A 27,845-nucleotide genomic window follows, 5' to 3' on the forward strand; every position below is an offset into this window, starting at 1 on the left:
ACCTGCCCTAAGTAGATGTATTCCCTTACCACTTCCAGTGCCTCGCTACCTATCGTAAACTGTTCTCTTCCGAGACTGTTATACATTACTTTAGTTGCAGAGATCATATCTGCGTGCCTGACGCCTTTCTTTATAGAGGACTACGGTGGCTGTGGAGCCGCTACAGATATTATTTGCTAATTTTACATACGGCTCGTCTACACCATGATTCCGCAATCCCTTCATAACTGCTGAGGTTTCGAGTAATCAATGAAAGCTATATATAAGGGCTAGTTATATTCCGCACATTTCTCTATCACTTGATTGATAGTGTGAATACGGTCTATTGTTGAGTAGCCTTTACGGAATCCTGCCTGGTCCTTTGGTTGACAGAAGTTTAATGTGTTCCTGATTCTATTTACGATTACCTTAGTAAATACTTTGTAGGCAACTGACATTAAGCTGATCGGTCTACAATTTTTCAAGTCTTTCGCGTCCCCTTTCTTATGGATTAGGATTGTGTTGGCATTCTTCCAATATTCCGGTACGCTCGAGGTCATGAGGCATTGCGTATATAGGGTGGCCAGTTTCTCTGGAACAATCTGCCCATCATCCTTCAACAAATCTGCTGTCACCTGATCCTCCCCAGCTGCCTTCCCCCTTTTTATAGGTCCCAAGGCTTTGTTTACTTCTTCCGGCGTTACTTGTGGGATTCAAATTTTCTCTGTACTTTTTTCCCTACCGTTATCATCGTGGGTGCCGCCGGAACTGTATAAATCTCTATAGATCTCCTGAGCCACTTGAACTATCTCATCCATATTAGTAGTGATATTGCCGGCTTTGTCTCTTACAGCATACATCTGATTCTTGCCTATTCATAGTTTCTTCTTCACTGCTTTTAGACTTCCTCCGTTCCTGAGAGCATGTTCGATTCTATCCATATTATACTTCCCTATGTCAGCTGTTTTACGCTTGTTGATTACCTTCGAAAGTTCTGCCGGTTCTATTCTAGCTGTAGGGTTAGAGGGTTTCATACATTGGCGTTTCGTGATCAGATCTTTTGTCTCCTGAGATAGCTTACTGGTATCCTGTGTAACGGAGTTACCACCGACTTCTATTGCACACTCCTTAATGATGCTCATAAAATTGTCGTTCTTTGCTTCATCACTAAGGTCCTCTGCCTGAGTGAAAGCCGAATACCTGTTCTGTAGCTTGATCTGGAATTCTTCTATTTTCACTCTTACCGCTAACTCATTGATCGGCTTCTTACGTACCAGTTTCTTCCGTTCCCTCCTCAAGTATAGGCTAATTGGAGTTCTTACCATCCTATGGTCACTGCAGCGCACCTTGCCTAGCATGTCTAAATCTTGTATGATGCCAGGGTTAGCGCAGAGTGTAAGGTCTATTTCATTTCTAGTCTCGCCATCGGGCTCCTCCTTCCTCCACTTTCGGCTATCTCGCTTGCGGAAATGTATTAATTATCCGCATATTGTTCTGTTCTACAAACTCTACTAATAACGCTCCCCTGCTATTCCAAGAGCCTATGCCATTTTCCCCCACTGACTTGTGTCCAGCGTGCTTCTTGCCTACCCTGGCATTGAAGTCGCCCATCAGTATAGTGTATTTTGTTTTGACTTTACCCATCGCCGATTCCACGTCTTCATAGAAGCTTTCGACTTCCTGGTCATCATGCCTGGATGTAGGGGCGGAGACCTGTACGACCTTCAATTTGTACCTCTTATTAGGTTAACAAAACCTGCCACCCTCTCGTTAATGCTATACAATTCCTGTATGTTACCAGCTATATCCTTATTATCAGGAATCCGACTCCTAATTCTCGTCTCTCCGCAAAGCCCCGGTAGCAGAGGAGGTGCCCGCATTTTAGCACTGTATATGCTTCTTTTGTCCTCCTAACTTCACTGAGCAGTATTATATCCCATTTACTCCTCTTTAGCTTCTCCAATAGTACTGCTAGACTCGCCTCACTATATAAGGTCCTAGCGTTAAACGTTGCCAGGCTCAGATTCCAATGGTGGCCTGTTCGGACCCTGGTATTCTTAGCACCCTCTGCTGCGTCACAGGTCTGGCTGCCACCGTGGTCAGTTGCTTCGCAGCCGCTGGGGATTGAGGGCCGGGATTTTATTGTTGCATTCATATAGGAGGTTGTGGCCAAGTACTGCACCAGGGTGGCCAATCCTGCTCTGGTGAGGTAGTGCGTTACCGGTTCTGGTCACCGGGATCAGGCCGCACTCCAGGCCTGCTTATGCAATTTTCTCAACACGCGGATTTTTTTTAATCCTGTGCAAAATTGCGGGGCACCGCGATTCGAGCCACGGTCCTCTTGCACGCGAGGCGGATACTCTACCTCTACGCCACCATTGCACCTTAGTGCGTAATGTTAGTGACAATGTTGATAGAATAGACAGTGTAATGATGTTTAATTAAAGGTGATAAGCAGCAGATAAACAGCAGCCTAGCAGCAAAGAACAGCCTGTGCTCTCTTGCAAATTACAGTACCGGTCGTCGCCGTCGTTTCTGACCTGCTATCGGAAACACGAGGCGCGTCTGCCTCATTACATTGGCCCCGGGTGTGAAACGGAGCTATTCTGGCAATTCAGGGAGCAGAGAAGATGAGGGGGCCGAAATAAGGCTTATACGGCGAATGTGCACTGTCTCGTTACCTCGATAACGAAGGTCCGGCGATGGTGTGACGGGCTCAACGATATAGTTCACAGGAGAGGAGGCGTCGATGATGCGGTACGGACCGTGGCACCGCGCAAGTAGTTTAGAAGAAAGGCCAAGCATGTGAGGCCAAACAACGGAACCAGCAGGGAATATGGGCGTGGCCTGTTGACTGTCGTGTCTTGTCTTCTTATGCTTCTGATCCTCGCTGGTCAACGAAGAGCCAGCTGGCGGCAATCTTCAGCGTATCGGGCGACTTCTGAAATAGTTGTGCACTCGGAAGCGTCAGGTCGGAAGGGGCAGGATAGTATCCAGCGGACACGAAAGCTCACGCCAATACCAGAGAAAAGTGAAAAACCGGCGGTCGCTTGTGTGGTGGTGTTATAAGCGAAAGTAACGAACAGGAGTACGGTGTCGTAATTGGTGTGGTCGGATGAGACGTGCATCCTCAAGATGTCGCCCAGTGTTTGGTTGAAGCCCTCCGTGAGACCGTTTGTTTGGGGGTGCTACGTGGTCGACTTCCGGTGAATGATCTGGCACTCGCGAAGGAGAGATTGTGTCGCTTCTGACAGGAAGACGCGACTCCTATCGCTGAGTAGTTATCGAGGAGTACCGGGCGCAATGACAAAGTTGTGAAGAATGAACATCGCAACGTCCCGCGCGGTCGCGGCCGGAGGAGCGCCGGTCTCAGCGTAGCGCGTCAGGTGATCGATGCACAACACTAATACAGCGGTTTCCACATCCGCTTTACGGGAGCGGGCCATAGAGTGTCGATGCCTATGCGGTCGAGTGGTCGAGCAGGGCACGTTAGCAGCTGTAGTGGGCCCGTAGGGCGCAGTGCAGGAGTTTTGCTTTGTTGGGAGGTAGTACGATGCAACGTACTGCAGCACAAACCGATTCATTCCACGCCAGTAGTATTGTTGCCCCAGCTTTGTGAAGGTTTTTAGGACACCGGCGTGTGCGCTTTCCGGGTCAGCAAGGAAGTACGCTCACATATCGGATCGCCTGTGACGAGGCACAGCCAGAAGCCATTTCCGACCGTCAGGCATATAGTTGTGGCGGTAGAGGGTGTTGTTTCGCACGGCAGAGTGCGAGATGAACGTGCTTTTCGGGGCTCCGTGGCGGCGACGAAATAATGTTTTTGTGCATGCTTTGAGCTTGCTTCTGTTTTTTATTTGCTCGTTTTTTGCCTTTAAATAGTAATTGGGTGGTTTTCCTTGTCTTTCCTTTTTTTGTCTCTCGTATTTCGGGTGCGCGGGTGTGCTTCGTGTACATTTCTTTTGCAGGATGGTTAGAGCGTACTTTCGTGCCACGTGCTCCAACACGTGCAGCCGGGTGGGTCATTGAGTGTTTGTAGTCTTTAAATGGTAGCTTGGAAGTGGCAAGACAAATAGCTATTAGTGGTTTTACTGTGCGTGTTTTGGTAGAAAAGTGAGAGCGCGGCCGCGTGGTTGAGCGCGTGCGAGAGCGTGTCATACCTTCGGTCTCCGCGGCACTGATCGTTTTTCACACAGTGGTGAGAGTTGCTTTGCGGCATTTTGAGGATTTGGATCGTGTGCGCATTGGTTTTTGCTAAAAGGAACGTGCTCTGCATTGATATAGTATTATAGCATTTGCATCAGTAGTAGCATTATTAGAGTATTATAGTATTTGCGAAAAGCCGTGCAATACATGGCGAGAAAGCCGGTAAAGCAGGCAGTACGCGGGGGGTCCCCAAGGCAGATGAGGAGACGGATGAGAATGGAGAGGGCGTGGAATCAACCGGCACACAATGTGATGTCGATACTAGGCTGCAGAAAATGGAGGCCTTCCTGGAAGAGCTTCTCAAACAGGCGCAAGAGCTCAAAAATGAGCTAAACGAGGAGCCGGATGCACGGAAGGTAGTTGAAAAGAGACTTGAAGCAGCCGAGGAAAAGCTGAACAGGGCCGCCATTATGACCGAGAATGTGCGTGACAATGGAACGCAGACCCCCCGACGCGACAGGCGAGGGAAGGTCAGCGAAATACGTCGAACGCATGTAGGGTGATGAAGGGTTAGCTGGAAAGAGCGGCAGCTACCTAGAGGCCGCCACGCGGAAAAGGCAGGAGCCCAGGGGCCAATGCCCCTTGTCGATTCCGAATCACACGGAAAAGGACAAAGGGAAGCAGGGAGAGGTAGGAGAGAATGAAAGGGTGATTATCGCTGGCGACTCAAACCTGGCTGGGTGCTCAAAGCAATTGTGGAGAGGGTGAACGGCGACAAAAGACTGGCGGTAGGGACATTTCCAGGGCGGACACTGGGTTCTGTCATGGAGCGAGCAAAAGAAAAGCTCGCGGAAAATGCCCACGTGCGCAACCTTGTCATAGTAGCAGGTGGGCTAAATGACGTCCTAAACAGGAAAGATCCAGGACTAGCCCAGCGCTTGGCGAAGGGGGTGGACGACTTGCGCGAGCTATCCCCTCAGGTGCAGATCGTGGTGTGCACGGTGCCGGAGGTGCCTGTGCGTGACAGTCACGTACAAAGAGCCGTAGTGGCTGCTACTGAGGCAATATGGAAAGTGAGCCGAGAGAACGGATTCGAGGTTGTTGAAATAAACAGGGAAGTGAGAAGTTGTGGTGGTTTTAAACGAGACGGAATCCACTTCAATTACAGGCTAGCACGAGAAGTGGGCCGGCGACTTGGTGGTCGCGCTGTTGCTTCTTTAGGGGTCCCGCAGGCACTCAAGAGGTCAGAGTAGATAGTAATGAAGAAGGTCCCCTAGGGGATCATCAGAAGAGCATCGCCGTCGATAACAGAAAAAGGAGGAAAGCAAGGAAAAGAGCTTGCCATGCAATAGGCTACAGAAACATGCAGGGCGGCAGAAGAAAGGAAAAGTGGGCAGAGATTGAGGAGCAGTTACGTAGAGAACAAATAGGGGCGTATGCGGTTAGAGAAACGCACCTTAGAGACTCAGAAGAGCCGACAGTTATTGAGAATTATGTTTGGGAAGGGTGCAACAGAACTAAGTCGGAAAGAAAGGGAGGGGGATTCGGAACGCTCATCCATCAGGGAGCCAAATGGAAAAGAGTAAATTCACAATGTCAAGAGCAACTTCGGTTATCAGGTACAATGAGTGGGAAAGAAACTTGGCTGGGCGTTACATATTCGTGAACCGGAAAAAATTGCACAGAGAGGAATAAAGAGTTAGTTGAATGCATAAGCGCTGATATTAAGGGTTTCGGGAATGGTGCTGAAATTGTCCTATTAGGTGACATGAATGCCCACATACAGGATTTAGATGGCTGTACCGACAATAACGGGAAGTCAATGCTAAACGTTTGTGAGCAACAAAACCTCGTGATCGTGAATACAGGGCCTAAGTGTGAAGGACAGATCACGTGGGAATTGGGAAACCGGCAATCGACCGTTGATGACGTCTGATGACGGAAGGAATTCATGATAAGTTGAGAGAAATGGGCATCGATGAGGAAGGGTTTAGCAGCATAGGTAGTGACCATAAAGGCATCATTTTGAAAATGTGATATGTAGTTGGGAAAGAGAGCAAGGAAAGCAAAATGGCCAGTCCAAACTTGAACGCTGAACAAATGTCAAATATAGTCACTAGAGTTGAGGAAGAACTTGGCAAATGGCCAAGTAAAGAGTGGGAATATGGTGACCTTCTAAGTGTAATAACGACAGAAATACGGAAAGAGAAACAACTTGTTCGTTGGAAAGGAAAAAAGAAACCGAAAAACTGGTGGAACAAGCAGATACGAGAAGCGATCGCCGAACGACAGAAAGTATCTTGAGAGCACAGGCAGGCAAAGAAGGCGCAGTCACCACAGGATGAAGTAACATGTAAATGGGAAATATGCCGGGAGAAAAAGTCTATGGTTCAAATGCTGGTGCAAGCAAAATTAAAAGGTGAAAGTGAACGTTGGTTGCCAGAAATACCTGTGAAAAAGGAGGCCGCACCTAGAATATTTTGGAACCACATAAAATTATTAGGCAGGAAGTGAACCACAATACAACAACATATCCTAGACGACGATGAAAACAGACTGGAAGGAGAAGCGGCAATAAATAACATCCAAAAAGTTACAGCCGAATCTTTTCAAGGCAATGACGAGGTTGTATGTGAAAGAGACCCAAGTGGAACTGGTGCTGACAAATTTAAACTGGAAGAAAGCAGAAGAGAAAATTCCTAAGCGCACAGCCACAGGGCTAGACGAGGTTCCCGTTAGGCTGATAAATGAACTAGGACCAAAAAGTAAGGAAGCTCTGGTGAAAGCAGTGGAAAACACTTTAAAGATAGACGAATACCAGATAGTTGGCGACAAAGTAGAATGACTTTAATTTACAAAGCTAAGGGGGAGAAAGACAGAATCCACTCGTATAGACCGTTGACCATTACATCGGTAAAATACATGCTAGCAATCCAGGCAATCAAATTAAAGCTTCAAGCATGGGCAGATAACGGCATTTTGGGAGAGCTTCAGGATGGCTTCAGAATAGGTAGGTGTTTGGATGATAACTTGTTTGTTCTTGCTCAGTGTATAGAAATATACAAAGCAGAAAGCAGACCGTGTATGTGCCCTTTCGAGACATTACAAGAGCCTACGACAACGTGGACCGCAACATTTTGTGGTATATTCTGGAAGGGGAAGGCATAGGTAACGATTGTCTACAGCTTTTGAGAGAGATTTGCTTTGAAAATACCATTTGCGCTGAATGGGAAGGGATGAGGAGGGAGGAGAAAGTTCATATCAACAAGGGACTGAGGCGGGGGTGCCCTTTATCCCCGCTGCTGTTTATGATGTACATGGTGAGGATGGAGAGGGCGCTAGAAGGAAGTAATATTGGGTTTAATCTCTCATACAAACAGGCGGGTACAGTAATAGAGCAGCAACTCCCAGGTTTCTTTTATGCCGACGACTTTGTGTTGCTAGCTAACAAGCAAAGTGATTTGCAACGTCTGGCTAATATCTGTGGACAGGAAGGCAACAATTTAGGTTTGAAATTTAATGTTAGAAAATCAGGTGTTATGGTACTCAATGAAAACAGTGAACAAACAGTGGAGATACAGGACCAAGAAATACCTCGGGTAATAAAATATAAATACCTTGGTATATGGATAAACGAAGGCAATGGATACATGGAAACGCAGGAAAAAACCATAACAGTAAAGGGGAAGAGAACTGCAGCCATAATGAAGCACAGAGCGCTTTGGGGATACAATAGGTACGAGGTCCTCCGAGCTATGTGGAAAGGTGTATTGGTTCCAGGACTTACTTTTGGAAATGTGGTTGTTTGGTTTAAATCAGGGGTACAATCTGGACTCGACGGGAACCAAAAGTCAGTGGGTCGCTCCGCACTGGGCGCTCACGGGAAGACTACAAATGAAGCTGTGCACGGTGATATGGGCTGGACTGGTTTTGAAGTGCGGGAAGCTCGCCGTAAAATTGAGTATGAAGAACGGCTGAGGGTGATGGAAGAAAGTAAATGGGCTGGGAGAGTGTTCAGGTATCTGTACAGGAAAAACATTGATTCACAGTGGAGGAAAAGAACTAGGAAGCTTACCAGCAATTTTGCGGCCTGTAGGGTGGGCAACACAACAACAAAGAAGGTCAAGCGGAAAGTCAGAGAGGCTGAATTATCTGATGGGTGGCGGCAATGGAAAATAAACCTGGCAAGAGTAACTAAAGAGAAAAAAACAGAATCAGAAAAGAAACCATTTATGATAACTCAACGAGAAGCTCATTACATTTCGAAGCGAGATCGGGATGCCTTAGAACACGCACCTACAAAGCGAGATATAAGAAGAAAGAAGACGCATGTGCTTGCTGCGGTAAAGCTAGGGAAACGACGGAGCATGTTTTATTAGAATGTGAAGACGTCAAGGAGGCACCACTGGCCTCCATGAAGCCCTTGGGTTCAGCGGGAGCAGTGTTAAAGCAAGCATGTCCGCAATAGACATTAGTAAGAGGCGATTGGAGGATTGGTGGCAGAAAAGTAAGGAAACGACAAAAGACGGAGACGTACGAAAGCACAGCTCGCAATAGGGGATCAGAAAATTTAGGCGTGGTAGCTCATAGTGTTTTTTTTTTCTTTTTTCATTGTTTAACCTAGGTAGGATATTAGGCAGCATAGTAGCAAGAGCTCGGTGGCGCAACCCACCGCCCCGTTTTAAAGGGGACGCTCATAACATCCATCCATCCATCCATCCATCCAGTCGGCTGCTTGACGGCGTAGCGTCCGCGTTGAAGGAACGACCGAAGGAGCGGCAAGGTAGTCGAGCAGCAGGGCAAGCGATGGGTCCTTGCGTTGCTTGTAGGGCATGTCAATAGCGGTCAGTAGTGACGGGTCTGAGGTCGGAGAAGGAACGGAAAGGGAAGCCACATCAGGTGCCATTCGGGAGCGTGAGACCAGGTCAGGGTCGGAAGGCTTTCGATCAGAGCGGTATACGACATGAATGTCATATTCTTGCAGGGGAAGCGCCCTACGGCCGAGGTTGCCCGACCGGTCCTTCAAGGAGGAGAGCCAACAAAGGGTTAGTGATGGTCAGTAATGATGCTGAAAAGTCGGCCGTAGAGAAAAGGACGAAACTTGCCCAATGCATAAGTGATGGCTAAGCATTCCATCTCTGTAACGGAGTAATTCATCTCAGCTTTTTGAAGGTATGGCTGGCCTAAGCCCCCACGTATTCTTCATTCGTGGTTTTTCGTTGGGCCAAGACCACATCAAAGCCTACACCACTGGCGTCAGTGTGAATTTCTGTCGGCCCAGTTGGGTCGTAATGGCGAAAAATCGGCGAGGAAGTCAGCGACTTGTAACTTGTCAAAGGCTTCATCGCATGCTGATGACCACGTGGGAATGTCCTTGCTTCCGGTAAGCAGCTTCGTCGAGGTTGCGATAATAAAGGTGAAGTTTGGCACAAAGCATCGAAGAGCACAGGCCTATGAAATTTCGTAGGGCCTTGATAGATGTGGCCTTCGGAAACTCGGCCTCTGCGTGGAGCTTGTCGGAATCAGGAAGGATGCCGTCTTTCGAGAAAACATGACCCGAGGCAGTTAATTTTTGGGCAGCGAAACGGCACTTCTCGAGAATGAGATGCAGACCAGCTGAAGTGATACAGGTCAGGCTGTCTTGCAGACTGGCAAGATTTGTCTGAAAATCCTGTGAGAAAACAACGATGACATTCAGGTAACATAAACAAGTCTCATCATGCATTCGAAGGTAGCGGGAGCTTTGCAAAGCCTTAAAGGCATAACGTTATACTGGTACGGGCCATCAGGAGTGATGAAAGCTGTCTTTCGGCGGTCAACCTCAGGCATAGGAACCTGCCAATAGCCAGAGTGGAGATCTAGAGACGAGACGTATTCGGCACCTTGCAGACATACGAGAGCATCGTCGATCCCAGGCAGTGTACAGACATCGTTCCTTGTAATCCTGTTTAGGCGGCAATAATAGATACAAAGCCGAATGGTGCCATCTTTTTTGCGCACTAAAACGACAGGTGACGACCAAGGGCTTTGAGAAGGCTGAATGACACCGCGCTGCAGAATGCCATTCACTTGTTCCGTGATAACTTGGTGCTCTTCTGCGGAAACGCGATACGCACGCTGTCGCAATGGGGCATGGGAACCGGTGTTGATAGTATGAGAGACACTTGTCCTGCGACCCAAGGATTGTTCGTTGCAGTCTTACGAAGAAACGAATTCGTTCAGTAGAGTAAGAAGTTGAGCGTGATGAGGCGGCGAAAGGTCTGGGGGGATGGTGTGCTCGAAAACTACTGAAGGCGGTGGTGATGAGACGGAACTTATGACCTCCAGATGTAAACGGGTGGCGCCATCGTGAACGTCAAAATCTTCAATACACGTGACAGCTTGCACAAATCCTAAGGTCTCACCGCGCAGTATCGTCACTGCGGATTACAGAGGGGTATGAAAGCGGATTCAGACCTAACAGTGAGGATGGCGAACGTGAGAAATAAGCCCTTGCGGTGAGCAAGCATGTTATATGGCGCAAACGCCGCAGTTGAGTCTGGCACGGCAGTTCACGACAAGGTCACAAGCACCGATGTCTCCGGAGGTAGATCAGCATCATCATCAACGAAGACTTTGTGAACACTGTTGTCGGCACCGACCGATAGCAAGGCACGTAGCGGCGAAAGGGCCGCTTGCGGCCGAGAACGAGATGATGGCACTATGACGTGACAGGAAGTCCCACCCGAGGATGAGATCGTGAGAACAGGAGGGCAACACAAAAAGCTCGGTAATGTACCAAACGTCCTGTATGACTACACGGGCGGTGCATACAGCTGTAGGATGAATGCGTTGGGCGCTAGCAGTGCAGTGTACCATGCCAGATGGAGAAACCGTGACTTTTTTCAGCTTGCGACGGAGATTTTCATGAATGACGGAAACGGCAGCCCCAGTATCGATAAGCGCTTGGGCGGATGTTCCCTCGACATGGACGTCAATGACATTCTGTACTGACTAGCGCAGCTTCGAGGAAACTGCGCTAGTCAGTTTCCCTCGGCAGTCGGCATGCCGACGACGCATAGGTCACAGCGACCGTCGAGGTGGAGAAAGAAAACGGTGACTGTCTGAATGACGGTCGCGATCAATGTGCTTCAACGGCGAGTCAGCGGCATCTTGGCAGCGTATCTCGGCGGCATCTTGTAGCGCGGATGGAAACTGGTCGAAGGCGTCACGGCGCGATGACATCTTACAACGACAAAAGCGCGCAACGTCACCAGCAATGCCACATACGAAGCAAATAGGCCTGTTGACTACCGTGCTACTTATTGTGGGCACTTACAAGTTCATAGGAGGAGAACCAACCTTCGACAGCATGTTCTCTGGTCCCGCAAAAGATGGCTGGATCGCGCTGGCGGAAAACGCCGGCGCAAGTGACAGGGGCAGTCATAGGTACAGTCGGGCGTCGGTCGCATCAGTCATGGAGTCGTTGGGCAACGTACGATTGCGGGGCTCCAGAGTCACTTTAGGGCTTCCAGCAATTTCCACCAAATGTAATGATGTTTAAATAAAGGTGAGAAGCAGCAGATAAACAGCAGGCTAGCAGCAGCGAACAGCCCTGAGCTCCCTTGCAAATCACAGCACGGGCCGTCGCCATCGTCTCCGAGCTGCTACCGGAAACACGAGAGGCGCGTCTGCTTCATTGCAATAGATAGATAGATAGATAGATAGATAGATAGATAGATAGATAGATAGATAGATAGATAGATAGATAGATAGATAGATAGATAGATAGATAGATAGATAGATAGATAGATAGATAGATAGATAGATAGATAGTGGGCATTTATTGTACACTTCATTTGTATATTATCATCATGTGTTTCTCCTTCTTCATCGTGCGGGTAGTCGCATCATTATAGTGGACTGTGCCTAGGGCCCTTCACCGTGTATAATAAAGGTAGGCCCTTACTGTGACGTCACACGTGGTGGAGGAGCTTCTTGGTCCCCCGTCCTCTGCACGCCTGGCCTACTCATTGGAGTTTCGTTCAGGTCGCCACTTGTACCGACTATCCGCCAGCATGTCGCAGGACGAGCAGCCTGGCGCTCATGGCGTAACCATCTCGATACCGCAAGCCGCACCTTCTCCGATTATCATCATCATCATCATCAGCCTGGTGATGCCCACTGCAGGGCAAAGGCCTCTCCCATACTTCTCCAACAACCCCGGTCATGTACTAATTGTGGCCATGTCGTCCCTGCAAAATTCTTGATCTTATCTGCCCACCTAACTTTCTGCCGCCCCCTGCTATGCTTCCCTTCCTTAGGAATCCAGTCCGTAACCCTTAATGACCATCGGTTATCTTCCCTCCTCATTACATGTCCTGCCCACGCCCATTTCTTTTTCTTGATTTCTCGATCGTTTTCTCGATCATCAGTGGCCACCAGCGTGGTCCCTATCTTTTCGCTGTTCTTCGCGGTGAAGATGTGGAGGACTGGCTGGACGATCGGTGGGATGACCTACTCAAGCTCCGCCATGTCTCGTTCTATCTGACGGGTGTGCCGAAGACCTGGTTTTTCAACCATGTGATTAATTTCTCCGATTGGACCTCCTTCAATCGGCAGCTTTGCAAGTATTTAGAACGCCGGCGGTTCGCTCTGGCCTTGCGAAGAAAACTCTTGGTGTTGTCCAAAACATCGTACATCGAGGACAAGCTTGCACTCTGTCACCGTGTAAATGATGCTATAGCTGAGTCGGACAGTGTACGTCGTATTCTTAAAGTATTGGTATTGTGGCCATGAGCGCGCTTGCCGTGAAGAACCGTCGCCAGCGCCTCGACGAGCTCGAGCACGTACGCTTGCAACCGGACTGCGAACGCCGTTTTACGGCGGACCCTGACCTACCTGTAATGATTCGGACGATTATCCGCGAGGAACTTCAATATCACTTGGCTTTTCTTCTCCGTTGGCCCTTACTCCTTAGTCTTCTGGTGCAGCGTTGCGCAACGTCATCAAGGAGGAGATCGCGTCCATTACTTACTCTGCGGATGTTGACCCTCCTGCTCCTCGCTTGCAACCAACATACGCCCAGGTTGTTACCGCGCCTCCAACGGGCGCCCGTTCAACGTTTCCTTTGCCCACATACGCGAAGGTTGGTGTCGCTCCTCCGGCCAATGTCCCCTCAATACCACTTGAGCCTTCATCGCCCTGTCTGACCGCACTATCTCCCAGCGTATCGATTGGCCAGACCGGAGATGGTCACCCGCCCGGTGACCGTCTCGTCCTATATGCTATTACTGTTGTCATCGCGTCCGCATATCACGTTTTCGCCACAAGCGCCAACAAGATGAGCGTAGTGGGTACGACATGAGTGAATGCGTTGCGTGTTTTGGTAGAGCCACTTCTCAAAACCGGCGTTACACGTCCCCTCCGCGCCGGTCCACACCTCCGCCCGCACCGATCGATACACTGCACGGTCACCGTAGCACCAGACGCCACTCACCTTCGCCCTTCCACCGCTCCTCATCACCTCTCCGGCCTGCCACGTTCACTTCTTACCGTCGCCCGGGAAACAAAGTAATGGAGTTTTCGGAGGAAAAGCTGCGTTTACCAACAAGACTACACTTCCTCCATCGCGCCCTTGTAATGGCTGTGTTCATTGAGGGTGTGTAACTTGAAGCTTTCGTGCCCACTGGTGCCACTTTATCTGATATGCATGCTGATTTGCCTAAGCCTCTCAGGAAAGTTACAACGCCTTACGATGGTCCACTGCCGGTTGCAGCTTAAGGGCACTCTATCCACCCTTCCGCGTTTTGTACTGTGTGTAATGATCGACACCATTATCCACCACATAGTTTGCTGCGCTGTCGCCATGCTCCCACCAGCTCATGTTGGATGGAATTTCCTTGCATGGGCTGCTGCTTCTGTATGTTGTAGGTAACATGTCGTACAAATGACCGATACCAATTATTCGCTTGGCGATCAAATGTATAGGCCGTTTCCTCTGCTCGCTGCAGAATATATCGAGCTACCTCCAGGCTGTCAGCAAATTCGAACCATCATGTCCGACGTCATCGACCATGGAGATGCGTTAGTGTTACCGTCTGTGCGCTTTTTCTAAAAGAGGATAGCCATTGCATCAGGCCTAGTTAGGTTTGACAGTGGGTCCGCGCTTCTTCCTGCAAGGAAAACATCGGAGAAAATTCTCCTTCCTCAAGGCGACACTTTGGCTTGCGTTGTTGATTCCGAGCCTTTCTGTGTCGTTCCCCTTAAGGCGAGCCCCCTGAAATCAATTAGGCTGGACATTCTCCATCTACATCCGCTCTCGCAGCCGCAATCAGCCCTTACTTGACCCCTTCGCGGACGCAACAGTTAGTTAGTTTGTTGAAGAGGCATGAAACTTCATTCAACGCCCATTCTTCGACATTGGGTCTGACTTCTGTCACAACGCATCAGATTCAGACAGATCGCAGATCCATCATAGGTCGCTCGCCGTATCGCGTGTCTCTAGCCAAGCGCAACATTATTGACGAAAACGTCAACGACGTGCTGCAACGTGACATAATCCGCTCATCTGCTAGCCCTTGGTCGTCTCCCATCGTTTTGGTCTGAATGAAAGATGGCTCCGTGTGATTTTGTGTAGATTACCGAGTGCTGAACAAGATCATGCTCAAGGATGTATACCCTCTGCCTCGCATTAACGATGCCTTCAACTCTGTGCAAGGTGCCGAGTATTTTCCAGCCCTCATCTGCGTTCACATTACTGCCACATTCCGATGCACGAAGACGTCAAACCAAAGACATCGTTTAGAACTCCAGATGCCCTTTACGAGTTCAACTTCATGCCCTACAGCCTCTGCCACTGTCAGTCCATCTCCATCTTCCTGCGAAGAACATGTGTCCCGCCTTGACCATTGTCGCCAGCGTGCCCACTTCAACACCGAAGCCAGCCAAATGAACCGCAAGGATAATTATGACTCATCTCATTGCGTAGTTTTCTGCCAACCTGGCGAGGAAGTTCTGATCTGGACAGCAGTTCACACTCCTGGATTGTGTGAGAAGTTTGAGTCCAGCTTTATTCGCCCATACACGGTCCTGCAAATGACTTCTCGCGTTAGTTATCGTGTGACCCCTGTTGTTCCCTCAACTGACCGCCGTTGCCGCTCAACCGAAGTAGTCCACGTTTCTCGTATGAAGCCCTTCACCCGGCGTTCCCCGTACCACCTTTAGGCTGCAGCCAGGATGGACGCTCTCGCGGGGGGGACATTGAAGTGGGCATTTATTGTGCACTTCATCATTTGTATATCTTCATAATGTGTATGCCCTTCTTCATCTTGCCGGTAGTTGCGTTATCATAGTGGATTGTGCCGAGCGCCCTTCACCGTTTCTCTCAGGCTCACTAAATGTCCGCCCTTACTGTGACGCCACAACACAGACAGACAGACAGACAGACAGACTGACAGACTGACAGACAGACAGACAGACAGACAGACAGACAGACAGACAGACAGACAGACAGACAGACAGACAGACAGACAGACAGACAGACAGACAGACAGACAGACAGACAGACAGACAGACAGACAGACAGACAGACAGACAGACAGACAGACAGACAGACAGACAGACAGACAGACAGACAGACAGACAGACAGACAGACAGACAGACAGACAGACAGACAGACAGATAGATAGATAGATAGATAGATAGATAGATAGATAGATAGATAGATAGATAGATAGATAGATAGATAGATAGCAACTCTAAGAATGCTAGCGGGTTAAATATATATTCTAGGCTCTTGGGTACCAAAATGACGATCTGAATATCAGGCGCCGTAGAGGGGGCTCTGGATTAATTTGAGCAGCTCTAGTTCTTTGACGTGCACCTATATCTGAGAGAAACAGGCCACCCTCTATACGCAATGCCTCATGACCTCGAGCGTGCCGGAATCTTGGAAGAACGCAAACCTAATCCTAATCCATAAGAAAGGGGACGCCAAAGACATGAAAAATTACAGACCGATCAGCTTACTGTCCGTTGCCGACAAAGCATTTACTAAGGTTATCGCAAATATAATCAGGAACACCTTAGATTTCTGTCAACCAAAGGACCAGGCAGGATTCCGTAAAGGCTACTGAACAATAGACCATATTCACACTATCAATCAGGTGATAGAGAAATCTGCGGAATATAGCCAACCCTTATATATAGCTTTCATTGATTACGTTGTTTGATTCTGTCAAAACCTCAGCAGTCATGGACAGTGGCGTAGCCAGAAATTTCGTTCGGGGGGGGCTCACGTTGCAGGTGGACCTCCTCCTTAAGAGGAAACATTAGGTCGGATGCTCCTATCTAAATACATGTATGAGAAGAATTCATTTTTTTCGGCAACCGCTGCTCCGAATTTGACGAGGTTTGTTGCATTCAAAAGAAAAACTTAAATTCTAGTGACTGCTTTTTTCGAATTTTCGATTTAGGTCGTCAATATTTTATTGAAAAGTGGCAAAAATCGAAAATTTTCAGAAAACGAAACAAGTATACAACTCTGTAAATCAGCAATGATAATTGATATCACAATTATACGAATTGCACATAATAGTACATCTACAGCGGACAAAATTGATATGTTACACATGAGTCTCAAAAAAATTAAGTATTATGGAAATAGGGCTTTTGCAGAACCCTTGTACATAACATAACCAATTCACGTAAGATACACATTGACATATCGAATCTGTCCGCTTTGAATGGTATACATAACATAACCAATTCACGTAAGATACACATTTACATATCGAATTTGTCCGCTTTGAATGGTGTAATGGATGCCGTTTACAGAAACGCGATATCTGTTCTTGATGCATAGCTATTATTATTTAAACTTCGTGCTTCTATTTTTTTTCGCACTTTCGAATTTTTCTAAATATTTTAAACAGAGTTCAGGCCCTAAATCAAAATTCCGCTTCCAACAGACACTAGAATTTAACATACTCTCTCAAATGCAACAAATTTCATTAAAAGCGATTTAGGAGTTATCTCAGACAACCGTTTCTGCGTTTTACATGTATCTGAATAGGCCACGTCGGAGTTGGGCCCGAGCTAAAGCTTTCTCTTAAACAATTTGCCTAGGGATCAAATACACGAATAATAACTGCATTGCCATTGCCAAAGATGCTGCAAACAAATTGTTGAACGCTACGCACTCTCAATACAAGTAAAATATGTATTTTTTTCATAAAGGAATATACTCGTATGTGCCCAAAATTGTGCCCAACATAACTGATGTCAATGCTTCCACATATTTTGTCTATTTAATAAGTAAAGATAATATCACACGAACTTTAGAACTACATCAGTTCGAAGCCAGCAAAGCAGTGCATGCCGCTGATATGAAAAATGTAAAGGCCATAAAATGAACAAGTTGAGGACAAATATGTTAATGACACTTTGTCATTCAAGATCCTCGTTTACATTCTTGTACATATGCAACAGCCAGTGAAAAATCTCAAAGACGCTTCCATTTGTTCCAGTGTATTACGCAGCAGCAGCTGTCACCGGTCGTGTATCGTGAGTAATTGCACCGAAATTATAGTCGCAACAGAGACCACGTATAAGAAGCATGAGTTCTGCAGAATATACGAGGGCGAGTCAAATGAAAGTGAGCTAATGCGAATATATAACAAACGGGGTTCTTTAATTAAAAGTAGCCCCCATGAGCATTTAGACATTTGTCCCGATGACTAAAGAGTCGCGCAATTCCCGTCTCATAAAGCTCCTTGGGTCGCTCCTTCAAAACGTCTGCAACTGACTTTCACGACATCGTCCGAGACGAATCTGGTTCCCTTGAGCTGTTTTTTCGGTTGCCCCAAAATGTGGAAGTCGCAAGGCAACAGGTCTGAGCTGTGTGGCGGATGTTGCAGCGTTTCCCGCTTGAACCTTGCCAGTTTTGTATTAACCACATCAGCGACGTGGGAACGGACATTGTCGTGGAAAAAGATGACCCCATTCGTCAATTTTCCACGTAGTTTGTTCTTGATTGCGACACGCAGCCGATCCGGCGTTTCACAATATCGGAAACAATTGATAGTCTCTCAAGATTTAGCAAATACTATCAGTAATGGCCCCCGACGATCGAAAAATAAAAGTCAACAACACCTTACTGGTGGAAATGACGGCCTTTGCTTTCTTTGGGGAAGGTGAATTTGAATGTTTCCATTGTAAGCTTTGCTGTCGTGTTTCAGGCTCTTAGTAGTGGCATGATGGTTCGTCTCCGATCACAATTGCAGACCAGAAATCGTCACCTTTATTGTGATACCGGATCAGATGAGTAAACACAGCACTGATCTTCTCCGTATTCTGGCGGTGGTTCAAAATCTTGTGCATCCATTGCGCACACAAGAACCGATAACCGAGATGTTCATGAATTATGGCGTGAACCAAACCGTGACTGATGTTCACACGCTCTGCCAGTTCATCGATGCTTATCCTCCGTTCTTGTCTCATCAGCTCATCAACTTTTGCAATTTTGTTAGGGGTGATTGCACGATGGCTTTGGCCCGGTCTTGGGTCGTCTTTACAAATTTCACGTCCTTCTTTGAACCGTTTGTTCCAACGCTTCACAGTGGCCAATGAAATGCAAGGTTCCATGTATACGGCAGCCATACGGTGACTAATTTCTTTTTGGGAAACACCTTCAGCTGTCAAAACCTGACGGCACCACGCTGCTCAACTTCTGGAGAGTCCATTACGGCACGCAACCATGTTCAACCCAGTGTATGAGAGCATTAAAGAACATTTATCCTCACACCTGCGTGTCACTTTTGTAAATGAGAGATGCCTGTGTGCTACGCGCAGGCCTTGCAGATAATGAACAGAACCATAATTGCGCAGGGCGGGTAGGCTCACTTTCATTTGACTCGCCCTGGTACATTAGAAATGCGAAGAAGCAATGGAATATACAAATGCGAAGGTACAGCTTGATAAAGGGCAAAAAGTGCCACTGGAAACGAAGTTCACTGCACGTATACACAAAACCTCGCAACAAGATATTTAAACATACGTAAAGTAAGTCTCCAATAAATCTACGTATCTAAGAAAAAGTCACGGTATATAATGCGTCAAGTAAGGCAAATAAACATGTTGCGCAATCACAGATTCACACAATCCTAGATCCTGCCCCCATTCCATCCACTCCCCCCGATGTATCGCGCGCGACGGAAGGCGGCGCGCTTGCTCCTCACTTTTCTCCCTTGCGCCCACAAGACTGAGCCACTATCGTCGGCTCACCCATTTCCCCCCACCCCCCACACGCTTTCACTCACACATACAGCTTGCGGCGCGGGGTTACGATGTTATCGCACTTAGACTTTATGCGGAACATGATGGCGACGGCGACGGCAGGAATGCGCCTAGAGTGTCCATATAATTGCTATCGCAATAATATAATAAGAGTATCCGGCAGCTTAAGCGTCCCATGGCCCATTAATTTCCGCAAAAGAAATAACAAAATAGCACTTTCACCATACGACAATTCGCTGCACCGCAACAACGCTTCTTTTTTTCGTTTTGTGGTGCGGGGGCACCGTAATGAAAAAAAAAAACGCAAAGTATGTTGGTCACAATAGAATGCCTACTTTGGGCAACTGATATGGCTATTAAAGGAATATCGAAGAAAACACGAGACGCTTGGTCCACGAAGAACCAGGCGCATACTGCTCGGCATCCTACACCGGCGAGACAAGACTTTCTGGAGAGGTTGCGCTCAAGCGAGCGCGGTGCAATCCGTCGAGTCCCCACAGTGATGGCGGCTAGTGCACTGTTTCTTTTTCTCGTCTGTTACCTATAAAGCGTCCAAAGCTCTGCCAGGCAAAAATACACTCGGCCAGAGAAAACCGAACGCGCACCGAAGTGCGCCGCGCGCTGGTCGGGGCAACACGAGAAAAACGCGTGCGCTCTGGCTGGCTCTGGCAGCGCGCGGGTAGGGGAGCGAGAACAAAAAATAAAATGAAGAGGCTCAATGTGTCTTCGCGATTAAAAGTCAAAGTAGAAAAAGCTAAATAAGAACGTAGTTGCCTTGGCTGGCTTTAGTGTCTTCACTGGATGCTTTGGCGCAGGTGAAAAAAAAATATTTTTTTATGTGACATGACGGCACGAATGAACCACCACAACGCTTCGTCTCATCGGGCCTCGCTACGGGCTTTGTCAACTTGTCTGATAGCATGTTGATTTGGCTTGTCTCGTTGTATGGCCCGATGTGCGACTTTGGAAAAGTCAATGCACCTTTGGCGTCAAATATTTATGGGAGCATTAAACTTACAAATTTCCGCAATTGAAAATCTAAAGCACACGTTTGGAAATGTCAAGGTACCTTTCACATCAGATGTTTATGAGAACTTTATACCCATAAAGTTTCAGAACTGATATCCACGCGCTCCATAAATTCCATGATAGAGTGCAGATTCCGCGGGCTCCGCGAAATGCCGCGGCGAGCCCGTTCGCCATGAAAACACCCTTGAAACTTTGTGCTGGGATGGGGCTGCTTGCGCTATGTGACTCCCAGCGCATGGGCGTTGCCGCAAAATTCAGCCTGAGTTCGCGATTTTCGCGGTGAAATGGCTCTTCGAGCGTGAAAAAGACGCTCTAGACAAAATCCAGAATGATTTCCGGCGCCGGGGGTTGCTTTTGTCGGCGGTGCATGGACAGCACGAAAAAATTTCGGGGGGGGCTGAAGCCCCATAAGCCCCCCCCCCCCCTGGCTACGCCCCTGGTCATGGAGGCATATCGGAATCAGGGTGTAGACGAGCCGTATGTAAAAATAATGAAAGATATATATAGCGGCTCCACAGCCACCGTAGTCCTCCATAAAGAAAGCAACAAAATCACAATAAAGAAAGGCGTCAGGCAGGGAGATACGATCTCACTGAAGCTATTCACAGCGTGTTTACAGGAGGTATTCAGAGACCTGCATTGGGAAGCATTGGGGATAAAAGTTAATGGAGAATATCTTAGTAACTTGCGATTCGCTGATATTGCCTTGCTTAGTAACTCAGGGGACCAATTGCAATGCATGCTCACTGACCTGGAGAGGCAAAGCAGAAGAGTGGATCTAAAAATTAATTTGCAGAAAACTAAAGTAATGTTTAAGAGTCTCGGAAGAGAACAGCAATTTACAATAGGTAGCGAGGCACTGGAAGTGATAAGGGAATACATCTACTTAGGGCAGGTAGTGACGGCGGATCCGGATCATGAGACGGAAATAATTAGAAGAATAAGAATGCGCTGGGGTGCGTTTGGCAGGCATTCTCAGATCATGAACAGCAGGTTGCCATTATCCCTCAAGAGAACAGTGTATAATAGCTGTGTCTTACCAGTACTCACCTACGGGGCAGAAACCTGGATTCTTACGAAAAGGGTTCTACTTAAATTGAGGACGACGCAACGAGCCATGTAAAGAAGAATGATGGGTGTAAGGTTAAGGGATAAGAAAAGAGCAGATTGGGTGAGGGAACAAACGCGAGTTAATTACATCTTAGTTGAAATCAAGAAAAAGAAATGGGCATGGGCCGGACATGTAATGAGGAGGGAAGGTAACCGATGGTCATTAAGAGTAGCGGACTGGATTCCAAGGGAAGGGAAGCGTAGCAGGGGGCGGCAGAAAGTTAGGTGGTCGGATGAGATTAAGAAGTTTGCAGGGACGACATGGCCACAATTAGTACATGACCGGGGTTGTTGGAAAACTATGGGAGAGGCCGTTGCCGTGCAGTGGGCGTAACCAGGTTGATGATGATGATGCTATCTGAGTATACCAGTGTGGTATGTCGTGCCTGCCGAAGGATGAATCCCAACATAAAAGCGTAACGACTCCTTATTCGTGTAACGATGGCAGCGGGCGGGCATACCAACGCTACGTTCGGCTCGGTAGCGGAAGGTAGAAAAGCGGTCCTTCTCAGCCGGGCAGCCTGTTTTGCAGCCACCGTCCGTGACGCATACTCGGGTGACGCGGTGGTGGCGCTATGTTTTATCGGCCCCGCAGTCCAGCGGGCAGCTGTGTTATGCTGGGCCGGATGATAACAAGGAGGTAGGTGCGCAGACATATGCGCGGAGTGTGGCGCCACATTACATCCCCCCCCCCCCCCCCCCGCGGAGTGGAGAGTCCTCAGGGCTTGTAAAAATCTGGGCAGCGTACCCGACGCCCAGTGCATGTAGTGACAGAAGCAGGCTGCGATGTCGGCGGTCGTGGATGGACGTCTGTGGGTGCACTGGTATTGCCTGGTTGGGCGGAATCGGTGTAGGCCGGCTTCAACCGGCCGATAGGGACGCGGACGGCATCCCCGTTAATGTGCAAGGTGAAGGTTTTGCCGTCGCGACGGAGAACTGGGTAGGGTTTGCTGTAAGGTGGCTGTAAAGGCCGGAGGACGGAGTCGTCGCGGAGACAAGTGTGCGAGCACGTTGCCAAATCCTTGAAGACGAAGGGGGCGGTCTTACAGTGGTGAGCTGCATATGACGGGCGGAGGGCAGCGATGGTACGTCGGAGCCAGGCTATGAAATCGGTGGGATCTGACATCGCGGTGGAGGATGGCGGTGCAGCAAGAAATTCGCCTGGGAGACGGAGGGGTTCCCTGTAGACAAGCTCTGCGAGTGTAGCCTGAATGTCGGGCTTGAAGGTGGCGCGAGGACCTAGGGTGACGGCTGGGATGGCTTCAGGCCAGGTTGAGTACGGGTGGCACACGATGGCTGCTTTGAAATGTCGGTGGAAACGCTCGAGCATCCCGTTGGCGCATGGGTGGTAGCTGGTGGTCCACGAGCGTTCCAACCCGATAGTCAGCCCGAGGAGCCGGAAAAGGTGCGATTCGAACTGTCCTTGGTCGGTGGTGACGCGGCGAGGGGGCCCGAAGCGGGCAATCCAGCTGGCCAAGAAGGCCGAGGCGACGTCTTCCGCGGTGATTCCCTCGATGGGCCATGCCACAGGCCATCGAGTATTCCGATAGATGGCGGTGAGGCAGTAGCGATAGCGTCCAGCTGGAGGCAAGGGCCCTATAATGTCAAGGTGGTCGAGTTGAAACCGACCAGAGGTCTGGGGGAATGCGCAGAGTGGTGAATTGACGTGCCTGGTGACTTTAGCGCGCTGGCATTGAATGCAGGAGCGCGCCCAGGTTCGGCAATCCCGCTGCATGGAGGGCCAGACATAGCGGTCGGCCACGAGGCGTGTTGAGGCGCGTATGCCGGGACGGCTATTATGTAGCTGGTTGAAGAGGCCACGGCGATGGGAAAGGGGCACGTAAGGCCTGGTTGGTGCTGTTGATATGTCGCAGTAGATAGTCGTTGTCGATTCAGGTATGGGGACTTGCTGCAGCTGTAGTGAGGACCCGCCCTTAAGAAGCTGCTGCAGTTCGGCGTCCGTAGTCTGAGCCTCGGCGAGGACATCAGCTGTTATCTGCGAAGGGCTGGTGGCTGCCACACTTAACAGCGCGTCGGCGACCATGTTGTCCTTCCCGCTGAAATGTTGGATGTCGGTGATAAACTGGGCAATGAACGAGAGCTGGTGGGAGGACCGGCGGGAGTTTGTCGCGGCGTTGAGAGAAGGCGTAGGTCAGAGGTTTATGGTCGGATTAGATAGTGCAGTGCTGTGCTTCGAGAATGTGGTGAATGTGCTGAACTGCTTCGTAAATTGCCAGAAGTTCTCTGTAGTAAGCTGGCGAACTCGATGGGGCGGGGGTCGTGGTTTCGTCGGTGGGACTGGCCGCAGAAGGGGTCGTTTTGCGAGCTGAGAGTTTCTGGGAGAAGAACGCCAAGGGTGCCGGGTGTTGTCTACGCACTGCATAAGGGCGGCGCCGACGGCGATGCTAGAGGCGTCCGTGAAGAGCCCCATAGGAGCGTCTGGCACAGGATGGGAGAGAAGTGTGGCGGTGCAGAAGGCAGCTTTGCATTTTTCGAAAGATTGCGTTAAAGCCGGTGTCCACGTGACGGGTTGGTTTCCTCGTAGACCAGCCTAGGCATCATGGAGAGAAGCCCGGTAGTCGGCTGCGTGTGGCAAGAAACGCGTGTAAAAGTTCAGCATGCGGAGGAAACGGCGAAGGTCTTTAGCGGTGGTTGGTTGAGTGTAATTTTGCATGTCTCAGATGCGTTGCGGTAAGGGTCGAGTTCCCTCTGATGAAATCTTCATGGTCGAGGAATTCGACGACTGAAGCGCCGAGCGTGCTCTTTGGGACATTCACGAGTAGGCCGTGGTCATCGAGGCGTTATAAAAGCTGACGAAGGTGCCTGTCATGTTCGTCGGTGTTGCGGAAAAACACCAATATGTATTCAAGATAGACGAAGGAGAAGTCGAGGCCACGGACGACTTTGTCGATGAAGCGTTGAAAGGTTTGTCCAGCGTTCCTCAAACCAAAGCTCATGAATGGAAACTCGAACAAGCCGAAAGGAGTAATGATTGCATTTTTAAGGACGTCGTCCGGATTGACGGCTATCTGCTTGTAGGCCTTGACCAAGTCTAGCACGTAGAAAACGGGGCAGCCAGAAATACAATGGGCGAAGTCCTGTATATGGTGAACGGAGTACCTGTCCGGAATCGTGCGGGCATTCAGTGCATGGTAGTCCCCACGGGGCCGCCAGCCTTCGGTCTTCTTCGGGACGAGGTGAAGTGGCGAGGCCCATGGGCCGTCGGAGGGGCGGGCGATTCCCTCCCGGAGCATGGCTTCGAACTCTGCTTTGGCTATGCGCATGCGGTCCGGGGCAAGGCGACGGGCGCGACAGAAAACCGGGGGGCCTGGGGTGGTCCAGATGTAGCGCACAATGGTGTGCTGCACATCACGTGGCAACCCGCTGGGGCACGTAAAACCGGGAAATTCGGCGAAGATGGCATGGTACGGTGAATTATGTTCGACACTGAGTGCTTTGATGCTTGGCTGGTGGATAGTCGTTCGCTGTCCTGGCGCAGAATTTGCCGTTGCCGTGTCGATGAGACGGTCGGGGCGGCAGCCCGGAAGGAGGTTGTAGTGCGCCAAAAAGTCTGAGCCGATGATTGGCTTGGTGGCGTCGGCGATGACAAAATTCCGATGAAGGTCACAGCGTAGGTTCTTAAGCTGGACGTGCAGGTGGAGCGAGCCGTAAGTTTTGATTGTGGACCAGTTTGCTGCGCTGAGCTCGAAAGACGTAAAAGGACGGGAACCTTGAAGATGGGCTGGCGGGTAGCAGAAATTGTCGGAACCGCTGTCGACAAGGAACCGCTGCTTTGTAATTCGGTCGGTGACGAAGATACGGCAGGCTCCAGGTTGGCAGCTCGCAGCCGTGGCTACGAGCTGCCCTTGGCGTTTCCCTGATTTCTAGCGGATCAGGGTGGTCGACATTGTCGTGCTCTGTCTCCGAAGCGTCGATGGTAGTAGCACCGGTCGTCGTCACCAGGCTGCTGCGACGGCGTGGTGTTCTGGCCATGGCTTTGTGAGTGGCGCGTCGGCAAGTGTTGATCCAGGCGTCGTTGAATGGAGCTGAGCCGTCGTTTGATATCGTCCATGCGGCACGCAAGCTGTATGGTGTTCAGCCGCGCAGCGACAGCCTGGACGGTGGGCGACAACGGCGGCAAAGAGACTTCGATGACGCGATCAGCGACCCCGGCAAGTTGGTCGAGAGGTAGCGTAAGCTGAGCCAGCAGAATTTCCTGAACGCGCGGTGGAAGTCGTTGAAGACAAAGTGTTCGCAGTTAGGAATCCTGGATTTCCATGTTGCCCGCGAGAGCACGCATGTGGCGGAGGAGCTGCGAAGGCTTGGGCTCGGCAAGTTCTGCGGACTGCAGTTGTCGCACCTTCTGGTCTTCCGAGAGTGACAGGCGGCGAATGAGTTCAGTCTTGAGGTGTTAGTAAAGGTTGGCCGTTGGTGTATTGGCAAGGATATCCTGGACCTCGTTGGCGTAGCGGGCATCGAGGTGGGCGACGACATAATCGTAGCGGGTCCGGTCTTCCGTGATGTGCGCGAGACCGGACCCGTCCGGGTCACTAGATGTGGGATGTCGTGTCTGCTGAAGGACGTATCCCAACATAAAAGCCTAACGACTCTTTATTCGACTAACGATGGTAGCGGACGGGCATGCCAACGCTACTTTCGTCTCGGTAGCGGAAGGTACAAAGCGGTCCTTCTCAGCCGGGCAGCCTGTTTTTGTAGCCACCGTCGCTGACGCTTACCTCGGCTGATGCGGCGGTGGCGCTATGTTTTATCGGCCACGCAGTCCAGGGGCCGAATCTTATAACGGTTCGGTTGGGGAACCGTTCCTTTGGCCTCATCTGATTGGCCAAAATTTTGATACGTCACAGGTCGTCAGAGGCAGCGGGGCGGTATCGCAATTTTTGAATACGTCACGCATGTGTCAATCATCTTCAAAGCGAACCGGTCGTAGGAACCGGCGAAGGGGTAGTCCGCTTTCGGTTCCGTTGCTGTGGCTTGGCTTTGGCTTGTGACCCTGGCCGCGCGCGCAGGTCGCGCGACCCCGGAGACACGCGGGCGTCGCGCGCGCGTGCGTTGGTTGCTTCGGAGGCTATTACTTGCCTTCGTCGTCTGCTTGGCGTTCCTCTTTCGGTGTCGACCACGGCTGGAAGCGCGATACGCGTTCGAAGAAGTGACAGATAATGAGTTGCACCGCCCTTGCTGGCTTTCTAAGTAAACCTTTTGCAGGCTACGCTATCAAATGGAGGGGACTCGGGTGCAAGCGCACGAGTGGCCATTCCACGCAGAGGAAGGAATATTGCGCGCTACGGTTCATCGCCACCGGCCTGCAACTCCCAGAGGTCGGTCGGACGTGAAGCATTCATCGGAATGACCTAGATCTCTGCTGCTGACACTGTCGACAGAGTTGCTCTCGCAGTTACTGTGTTGGCCGGTTGAAGGGCTGGGTCAGCTTTCCCGTGACCTCAGCTTCCAAGCCAATGCCAAGGAGATATTTGCATGGTGACATCGAATTCTCGGTGCTATCGCCAGCGTGAATAGCTCGCAGATCGCCGTTCAGCAGTCAGAAGGGTTCAACCTAGGCTGGTTCAGCACTTCCTTCGTTCGGCTGATAAAACTATACAGTCAGGACGGGAAGATATTGTGGAGATCTCTTATTTGGCTGCCTTCTTTTTCTCTGGTTCGGGAGTGCCGCACTTTGTTACTCAATTTCACGGCACAGCGCGCACCGTCAGCACCACACTCTTCGATTTGACTTCGCGCAGGCAATGCAGGGCCCGTGTATCGTAATGTTCGATTTCAAGTTCCATTGCTTTTATCACGCGACGCGCCGTAGGGCTTATCGCAGGGACAGCGGCAGCGCGGCGGCGAGCGAGTCATGTCCGAGCCGATGACGAAGGGCGAAAAAAGATGGAAAATTGATATAGTCCGCTAGTAAAGGTGTCCCTAAGAACCATTTCACGGTTTTGTCGCGCTCGCTACTTGAGAAGTGCCGGCAGTGCGTTCCTGTTGCGTGCATCGTGCGAGCTCCTGGTAGCAGACGACATAGCTTTAACTCATTTACGCTTGCGATACCACCTGTGGGCTGAGAATAAAAAAGAATGACATTAATAAATTACTTCTATATTGCGTAAACGCCCGGCACCACACGTTTATACTTCAGAACTTGGCGTATAATATTTAATTTATATTTTACATTTATTTAGCAAGCAGAAACATTCTGCAATTCCTCGATTAGCTCGTCATATAATGACGTACACTTCAGAGGTGGCACCCTCTAATCAATTGGTCGCGTCCTCCCCCTCTTCCA

General features: G+C 49.7%; 2 protein-coding genes across 3 annotated transcripts in view; both read right to left on the bottom strand.

Annotated features, from left to right (window-relative positions):
- LOC126524673 (uncharacterized) overlaps positions 1-27,845 on the bottom strand; it is a 143,287-nt gene that overhangs the window by 63,887 nt on the left and 51,555 nt on the right. The window lies entirely within an intron of this gene.
- LOC126524143 (uncharacterized) lies at positions 22,260-23,585 on the bottom strand. The gene has a single exon (XM_050172495.1). The coding sequence runs from the start codon at positions 23,583-23,585 to the stop codon at positions 22,260-22,262; it is 1,326 nt and encodes a 441-aa protein (XP_050028452.1).

Source organism: Dermacentor andersoni, chromosome 3 (assembly GCF_023375885.2).
Source record: "Dermacentor andersoni chromosome 3, qqDerAnde1_hic_scaffold, whole genome shotgun sequence".
Taxonomy (NCBI): Eukaryota; Metazoa; Arthropoda; class Arachnida; order Ixodida; family Ixodidae; genus Dermacentor; species Dermacentor andersoni.

Bases quoted from the DNA above. Each gene is read 5' to 3' on its own strand.
- LOC126524143 (XM_050172495.1), bottom strand. From the start codon at position 23,585: ATGGTCGCCGACGCGCTGTTAAGTGTGGCAGCCACCAGCCCTTCGCAG.